General features: G+C 43.5%; 1 protein-coding gene across 1 annotated transcript in view; it reads left to right on the top strand.

Moving 5' to 3' along the window:
• The window catches only part of top1b (DNA topoisomerase Ib), a 50,265-nt gene extending 42,182 nt beyond the window's left edge, over positions 1–8,083 (top strand). The window contains exon 21 of the mRNA XM_084334190.1: positions 6,173–8,083. Coding sequence (XP_084190316.1) covers positions 6,173–6,275 — 103 coding nt within the window. The 3' untranslated portion in view covers positions 6,276–8,083. The remainder of the gene's footprint in view (positions 1–6,172) is intronic.
• The last annotated feature ends 1,398 nt before the right edge of the window (positions 8,084–9,481 follow it).

Raw genomic sequence — 9,481 nt, 5'->3', positions numbered from 1 at the left:
TCCTATGCATTCCCTTAACAATTGTGTGTATTGAGCCGTACTGTATTGTACCCATTCTGCATCTGGTAATAAAATTTTCAATCAATCATTCCAATAATACACAGTTGGATGTGTTAGTTGGTTGGATGCACTTCAAGCTGCTTCCACATGAGGCAACTTCTCTCAATCATTCCAATAATACACAGTTGGATGTGTTAGTTTGGTTGGATGCACTTCAAGCTGCTTCCACATGGAGTTGTGGGAACTACTTTTTCTGGCGGATGGTTTTTTCAATAAATCTTCGATTAATGTGTGTTTATTGTATAGAAATAAGGTTGGATGAATCTGGCAGTTGTATAAAAGCTTTACACCACGTGCAGTCGTGATTTGTGACCAATAAACCATGCCTAGGGGGGTCTAACGACCCTCGGCTGCGCCTCGGGCCTAACAACCACCCCTAGGCATGGTTTATTGGTCACAAACCACTCCTGCGTGTGATGTAATGCTTAAATAAGTTATATTAGTGTACGTTAAATTATCATGGATGACGGTATTGTGAAAACGGAGGATCCATAACTGGTCATATGGATCTGGAGCGACAGTGGGTAGAGCGGCCGTCTGGTAATCGGAAGGTTCCCAGTTCGATTCCCACTCCTCCCGGGCAGCGTGTCCTTGAGCAAGACACTTAAGTCTTAACCCCTAACTGCTGCTGATGAGCAGGTTGGCACCTTGCATGGTGTGAATGTGTGAGTGAATGGGTGAATGTGAGGAACAAAATTGTAAAGCGCTTTGGATAAAAGAGATATAAAAATTCACCATTTACCATTTAATATGGTCTACCTCATGGTCCTAAAACGGGCATACATTCATAATTGGGGTTAAAATGAGGAAAAAGTAGTTGGGTGGACTTCAAATGAGAAAACCACCCACTGTTTTATAGGTTGGTGTGTGTGTGTGTTAGTGTTACAGTGTGTGTGTTAGTGTAAGGGGGGGGGGGGGGTTAGTTGAGATCTATGGTGGTTACAAAAAGGCAGGAAGTGTGCTCTTGCATTGTGGGAAAAGCGGCAGCGGAGGCGAACAAGCTAACGGCTGCAGAAGGGAGAACAGAGCAGAGGAGGAAGAGTGTGTGCGAGCGAGGAGGAACAATAGGGTTTGTTTCTGAGGCCAGGGAGCGTCTCCACACACAGCGCTCCTTCCTACATGTGGGAAGGCAGGAGGTGTCCGCGGCTGAGCGGAGGGCCAGGCCACGGCCTCCCTCACCCATGGTCCACAGAGCTATTTATGGACAGCCCCTCTCCTCAAGCACAATGGATGCAGGAATGCTTGTGTGTTTTGCCTGGGAGCAAGGCGTAGGGGATAGGATGCCTTGCGTTGTGCATGGGAACTTGGCAGATATTACGGTGTGTGTGTGTGTAAGTGCATGTGTACGTGTGTGAGTTGAGTCAGTTAAGCTCACTCCTCCCAGTAGATGTAGCTACTATCAGTTGTTCGCAGTTCAGAAGCAGCTTGTTGGTCGTGCAGCCGTCCGTCGTGCTGCCTCAGAAGGAGCGAACGTAGCGGAGGGTGGAGGAAGTCGGTTCAAGTCGTTTCACCTCATGCTGTCCTTCAGCTTCCAGGGTGGTCTCCATCTGCAGCGCAGCCTCGGGTGTTAAAGGGTCAATAGGCGGCCGCTAATTCTTGGCAACATTTTAGATTTTCTAGTAATCAATAGTACTAATAAGTAATAATACGTTTGACACTGAAATGAAAATAATCGGTTGTTCCGGTGAGGGGCAGGAGCTAAAACAAGGACATCCAATCAAATGAACGGCCGATGATTGGAACGAGCGAGCTGTCTATCAACCCCTCTAGTGACACACGCGCTTGTTAACTGCCTGCTAGCTACATAGCAGGGCTTGGCTTTGGAGGCATCCTGATGCATTCTGATTGGGAAGGGCGTTGTTGTATTCGGTTTAAGGATTTTAAAATATTTCTATGTTCAATGGCTGCTGGGTGGCGCAGCGGACATTGCGCTCATCACCAACGCAAGAGACACCGGGTTCGACTCTGGCTGTCGGCGTTGCCTCCGGCTTGGGCCAGTCGTCATACTAACTCAATTGGCGGGTGGAAGTCGATGGGTGGTAATCTGGACGTTGTGGACAGCGACTCCTACAGGTCGGTTGGGGACGCCTGCACAGCAGAGACAGGAAATGGCGGGGGTAGTGTGAGCCTCCCACACGTTACACCTCGCCAATGAGAGTCCGCTCTGGCAGGTGAAAAGATGTGACAGGCTGCCTCCTCATGTATCGGAGGGGACATGTGATGCAAGGCTTCTATCCTCCCTACAACCGGCCAGTGGGGGGCATATGCGAGCAAAGTTCAAGACAGGGGAGGGGAGAATTGGCACAGCGGGTAATTGGGATGGGAGAAAAATAGAAAAAAAGAGGAGAAAAAGTGGATTAAAAAATATATATATATTTCTATGTTCTGCCCCAAATCAACAGCCGCTTATTGCTCCTTTAAAGGAAAACTCCAACCTTTTGCTTATTAGCTTATTTGGCATCTACCCTGGAGTTAGACAAGAAGATACATACCCTTTTTCTTCTCTGTGCATGCAGTAGGAGTAGAAAGACGCGCACGTTAGCCTAGCTTAGCGTCAGTCACTGGAAGTAGGTTCCTCCATTAGCCTAGTTCCCAACGTCTTCCTACTCCTACTGCATGTACAGAGAAGAAAAAGGTATGTATCTTCTTGTCTAACTCCAGGGTAGATGGCAAATAAGCTCATTTCCCAAAATGTTGGAGTTTTCCTTTAAGACTTGGTGGTTTGCGACCACAAATAAAAGGTTTTTGCTCAGCAGGATGAGGATCTACGCAGTAACACCTTTTAAAAATGTACAGAAAATGGGGCGGCCAGGTAGCGCAGCGGACTAAGCGTCTGTTTACCACCGCAGAGGCAGTGGGATCGAATCCGGCTGCCACGGTACCTCCGGCTTGGTCGGTCGTCCATACTGACACAATTCTCGACTTGCACAACCTGAAAGTAGGCACTTCCGGCTGACTTCCGGTTGCCAATGGTACTTCCTGTCCCATCCAAATACATTGGTTTTAGCTACTTTTCTCCCGTTATTTAAACAACTTTTTCGTCACAGAGAGGCAATGAAACGTTTGTATTATTATAGTATAGAATGTATTTAATAAGCAAACGTTTGTCAGCAGGGTTTTTGGGCTGCATTTCATGTAAAAACGTTCACTGTTAGTTTACTTGCTCACGCTAATTAAGGCTAATGCTGGCTAACAGAAGCTAGCGCAAGAAACGACGCCGCAAAGTATTGTTTATAGTGCATTTCTTGCCACCTTATAGCATTTGTACATTTGTATGACAGTCTATAATGCTCCCGTGAGGTTTTTCCGGACGTTTTGGTAATGATTTTCACTATAAAATCATATTTCTAAATGACAGGAAGTTGATAAACTGGCCGGGATAGCTTTGAGCTAACGATCTTTTCCATTCTAAACGTAACGTTAGTTGTTCAAAACATTACCTGTCTATATAATTTGTTCCTCAACGTTATATAGACAGGTAATGTTTTGTAAACTAACTGCAGCCTGCTACAGTTAGAAGCTAACGTTAGCCAGCAAGCTGCAGCCTGCTACAGTTAGAAGCTAATGTTAGCCAGCAAGCTGCAGCCTGCTACAGTTAGAAGCTAACGTTAGCCAGCAAGCTGCAGCCTGCTACAGTTAGAAGCTAACGTTAGCCAGCAAGCTTCTAAACGTAACGTTAGTTGTTCAAAACATTACCCGTCTATATAATTTGTTCCTCAACATTAGCTTCTAACTGTAGCAGGCTGCAGCTTGCTGGCTAACGTTAGCTTCTAACTGTAGCAGGCTGCAGCTTGCTGGCTAACATTAGCTTCTAACTGTAGCAGGCTGCAGCTTGCTGGCTAACGTTAGCTTCTAACTGTAGCAGGCTGCAGTTAGTTTACAAAACATTACCTGTCTATATAACGTTGAGGAACAAATTATATAGACAGGTAATGTTTTGAACAACTAACGTTACGTTTAGAATGGAAAAGATCGTTAGCTCAAAGCTATCCCGGACAGTTTTCATCAACTTCCTGTCATTTAGAAATATGATTTTATAGTGAAAATCATTACCAAAACGTCCGGAAAAACCTCACAGGAGCATTATAGACTGTCATACAAATGTACAAATGCTATAAGGTGGCAAGAAATGCACTATAAACAATACTTTGCGGCGTCGTTTCTTGCGCTAGCTTCTGTTAGCCAGCATTAGCCTTAATTAGCGTGAGCAAGTCAACTAACAGTGAACGTTTTTACATGAAATACAGCCCAAAAACCCTGCTGACAAACGTTTGCTTATTAAATACATTCTATACTATAATAATACAAACGTTTCATTGCCTCTCTGTGACGACAAAGTTGTTTAAATAACGGGAGAAAAGTAGCTAAAACCAATGTATTTGGATGGGACAGGAAGTACCATTCGCAACCGGAAGTCAGCCGGAAGTGCCTACTTTCAGGTTGTGCAAGTCGAGAATTGGCAGTGTCAGCGGGTGGAAAGACGGTCGGGTGGGTCCTGGTCATTGGTCATTGGTCGGTCAGGGCGCCTGCACAGCGAGGGAGGGAACTGGGGGAGGTAGGTTTGAAGGTGTTTATTAGTGGACAAGGTGTCAGTCGTCCCATAGGATCTTCCTCGACACTGTTTGACAAACAATGTTACTTACCCTTAGCTGCCAGAGCTGTACCCTTCCTGCTGACTTGTCAGGATTGATAGGATTGAAATGTTGCCTGCTAATAACATTTAATTTGTGAGCTCTAATAGTGTGCGGGGGGACCTTCTCTTAACACATTGACCGCCGGGGGTTGTGCCCATCTCATACCCCTCTCTGCCACCGTTAAAAGCCTATGGAGATGTTTACCTTCTTTGCAGGGCTATAACTTTTTTAATTGTATTGCTATATTGACATTACTATGGCCCATTCAACATCGATTATCTATCGTTCAGGATGTGGGAACGTTATACTTTTTCATTCATACATTGTTGTGTTAATACCTTCGAGAATATAAGTATGTTTTTAATCTTTTCTGCTGTAATTCCAAAAACGCTAGTTATAGGCCCAAACGCATATGATAGATTATCGATTGCCGTTTCTTTCCCATACACGCTATATTAAAAAATTGAAATGTATATGATCGGTATACATTATGCTTCATCATGCATGGAGGAAAGGGGGGGGGGGTCGTTTATAATTCCTTGATCATCAGTAACGGCTTTATGCAGTATGGGTGATATATTGATCAGACTGATTACAAACAAGGAAACGCACAATCGGGCAGAAAATAACGTTACTGTCCCCTGGCAGTGAAAGATCCCAATTATTCGACGCCGATCACCTAGGTCCATTTCGGGAAATCATATAGATTATTAAGTTTAGAAAGCGATCCATATGTACTACTATAGTGTCTGTCAGGAGTCCCGTAGCGAGATGTGACTGCCGGAGGAATTTCCTCGATGCACCGATGGCACTTCCGGTTTTTGCGAGAGTGTAACTCGCCCGACCATCCACCAGGCGGCGGTATTGAGCCGTTGCAGTCCCATCTAGGGTCCCGCTAGGGCATCAGGGGTTGGGTGGATGAATGATGAATTCCATGGCGAAAAAATGAAATATTGATCTCAAAAACGCTGTACAGCGATCTTGGCGGTCAACGCATGGCGGGCAATAACGCTGAAAAGCGATCTTGGCGACCAATGTGTTAATTTTGCCCTAGGTGGTTTCTCTTATTCAAGTGTGCAGAACTAACTCGTATGAATGTGTATGCATGTGAATGAATGTTGGTGGTGGTCGGAGGGGCCGTAGGCGATGATTATTCGCCACGCTTCCGTGAGTCTGCCTCAGGGCAGCTCTGGCTGCAATTGTAGCTTACCACCACCGGTATGACTGTGTATGAACGAATAATGGACTCTGTAAGCGATCTGGGGTCACTGGGGTGTCATGAAGAGCGCTATATAAATCCAATCCATTATTATTATTATTATTATTATTAACTAACTGACTTCTTCTCGTAAATCTTTCATTTTGTAATTAAGTGAGCCGTCTCTGAAAACAGAGAGAGAGACTTCCCTTTTGAAAAGATCGCAAGGGCTTCTTCTCCTATCATCCTGACGTATCTCCTCTTCTCCTCCACTGTCCAGGTGCAAGAAGTGGAGCATCCCCATAGAGAAGGTATACAACAAGACGCAGCGGGAGAAGTTTGCCTGGGCCATCGACATGGCCGAAGATGACTATGAGTTCTAAATGTTACTGTTTCCTCCGCACCCCCCCCCTTTTTTTACTACCCACATTGTAGAGATATTTGTAGTTTCTGTTAAAGGTGCTGTAAGTGGTATTATTATTAAAATAAATGTTAAAATATCTCTACATTCCAACAGTCATCACTGATATAGAGTGTCTGCCTGGTCAGTAACATGGGTCTCCCAGTCCATCCGCTCTGCAATAAACACTAAATACATTTCCTGGTATCCTGTTCCCACTTTATCCAATCAGGAGAAAGAACCCTAGATATTTGTACTTATTTCAAGAAATATTGCCAAGCCAGATTTGCTTACTGCACTGGTCGATTATTTTACTTGTTTCAATGACACATTTGCTTAAAACTAGTTTTTATTTCTTGTTTTTGAGTTTTTGCAGTGTGGAGTTCTCTCTCCTGATTGGATAACGTAGATAAGGAAGATACCAGGAAATGTATTTTGTTGGAAATGTTTACTGCAGAGCGGAGGGACTGTGAGACCCATGCTACTGACCAGACACTATATCAGTGATGGCTGTTGGAATGTAGAGCTATTCTTTTTTATTTTAACAAACAAAGAAATACCACTTACAGCACCTTTAATGATCCCACCATGTGATTTACTCTGGGGGGGGGGGGGGTAGAAAAGCCATTACTGGAGCTGTGAGAGTTGATTAATAATCATGTTGTAAATATGGATTGACTGTGGATATTGGAAATGAATTATAAGCAATTGACCAAGCCTCCTAGGGGCACCTCACCACAAAAACGCTACACGTAGCTTTGTATTCGACCAAACTAATCTGTCCGTAAACGAGCTACCTTTTATAAGCATTAGCTTTTGTGCATTATGACTGTACTCAAATGTGTAAGCCATCAGATTTATTGAGAAATTCTATATTCTAATAGAATCATGAATTAATAAATCATTGATTAACCACTCTTTATATGGAAGCTGAATGGATACAGAGTGTGTGTGTGTGTGTGTGTGAGTGAGTGAGAGAGAGAGTGCGAGAAAGAGAAAGAGAAAGACATAATGCAATGAATTTGACCTGTGGAAGAAATACAGTATGAACTGTAGGATGAGACCAGTTGACCTAATCTCAAACCAATCAGGAGGATCAAGAAAAGAGGGCGTGGTTTGAGATAGGCCAATCGAGTGATGATGTAATGAATAATAGAAGCCCTAGCACTATGCTTAATTATGTAATTATTAGTGCACAGAATGTTGTCTTTTTACCATTTAGTTTGATTCCACTGTTTATTTCAGGGATGTACATATTTGTTGTAATTTTTTCCCAGTACATATTATTCAATGTTTTATATATATGTATATGTCTATATATATATATAAAACGTGTGCCCTCTTACATTGTCAACAAAACCTGTTTTTATGTTTTATATGCAGCTTTGAGTTTGTCTTTTCACTTCGCATTATCCTTTTTTATATTTTTGAAGGAACAAGAAAGAGAAACAGAACATTCCTCTGTTACTTGAAGCGGCTATATTGCTGTGTACTGTGGTGTACAAGCTATGAAAGACTGTTCTTCCAAAAACAGAAATTGATGTGAGAGGGATGTGAGTTTTTGCCAAAAACAGTCACAGAAATCTCATTGTAGTGTGTTGCTTTTTTTTGTACTGCCATGAATAAGGAAAAAAAAGTATTTCTAAATGTGAATAGCTGAACGTACTTTATCATGAATATTTGTAGGCTTCAAATAATTTAACAGACGGTCCTCATTCTGTTGTTTGATGTTGTTTTCTGTCTTTGTTTTTGACTTTGTAGTGTTTAGAATAAAACATTGATCTGTCCCTCTCCCCTTGTTTTTCTTTCCTCTGTTAGGGTGGGTGTGTCTTGTTTCCTCTGTTAGGCTGGATGTGTCTTGTTTTTGTTTCCTCTGTGTTAGATTCTGATCAATCTGGCCAGTATCATGTCTTCTTGTGCAGTTATCCTCTCTCCATCCACTCCTCTGCGTTGTGTACTTTTAATGATCCTGACGTCTCATATACTGGCTGATCCAATCCTTATCTCTCCCCGTTAGTGCGATCCGCAAACCATAATAATTCTCCACCTTCGTAAGAATTCGACACTTTGACACAGCGTAATACCTTACAAGGAGAAGCAGTGTTTATTTACATAAACAGAGACCTCATAATCAGATGGGAACCAATTCGTATTGTCCTTGTAAAATCTATTCTAATGATCTTTCGGTGTGTTCAGTCTATCGTCCTTCTGCTATTCAGTCCAATGGTGGTCAGGCCTGGTCGTAGCCAGAACCCTTCTCCCGTTAGCCGAAGCTAATGATGATGTGTCATTCCTCCTCCTCCCCCCCCCCCTCTCCGTGATGAGAGGAGAGAGTCTCAGTCTCAGTCCTAGTCAGATTGTAGTCTGCCCTTAGCCGCTCTTGGTCTGGCTTACACCCGGAACCACTGTCCGCTTTATAGGATCTTCGTCATAGCAACGATAGCCCGCCCCTCTTCTGGTTGTCATGCGACGTGCTGTCATGACAACTGCTAATAACCTTTCACACATTTCAAAACGTTTCATTACTGTCAAAACCTCCATCACACTCTGCCTCTGTGCCCTGCCACGGTATCAGCTTGTTGTGTCTTAGATCGGAATTCAAAACATTCTGCTGGCTATGTCTCTGAACCGCTTCTTCTATCACCGTCTGCATGTACTTCGACCTCTCTGACACCGTTACATGCTACCATCTCCCCCCAATCTATACATCACATACATTGAAAAACACCCCAGAACCCTGTTTTCTCTCATCTGTTAGGCTGGATGTGTCTTGTTTTTGTTTCCTCCGTTAGGGTGGATGTGTGTTGTTTTTGTTTCCTCCATTGGGGTGGATGTGTCTTTCCTTTTAGGGTGGATGTGTCTTGTTTCCTCTGTTAAGGTGGATGTGTCTTGTTTCCTCTGTTAAGGTGGATGTGTCTTGTTTCCTCTGTTACGGTGGATGTGTCTTTCCTCTTAGGGTGGATGTGTCTTGTTTCCTCTGTTAAGGTGGATGTGTCTTAAGGTGGATGTGTCTTGTTTCCTCTGTTACGGTGGATGTGTCTTTCCTCTTAGGGTGGATGTGTCTTGTTTCCTCTGTTAAGGTGGATGTGTCTTGTTTCCTCTGTTAAGGTGGATGTGTCTGGTTTCCTCTGTTACGGTGGATGTGTCTGGTTTCCTCTGTTACGGTGGATGTGTCTTTCCTCTTAGGGT

The sequence above is a fragment of the Notolepis coatsorum genome (assembly GCF_963971535.1).
Source record: "Notolepis coatsorum genome assembly, chromosome: 17".
NCBI lineage: Eukaryota > Metazoa > Chordata > Actinopteri > Aulopiformes > Paralepididae > Notolepis > Notolepis coatsorum.
This window is presented reverse-complemented; position numbering and strand designations above follow the sequence as displayed.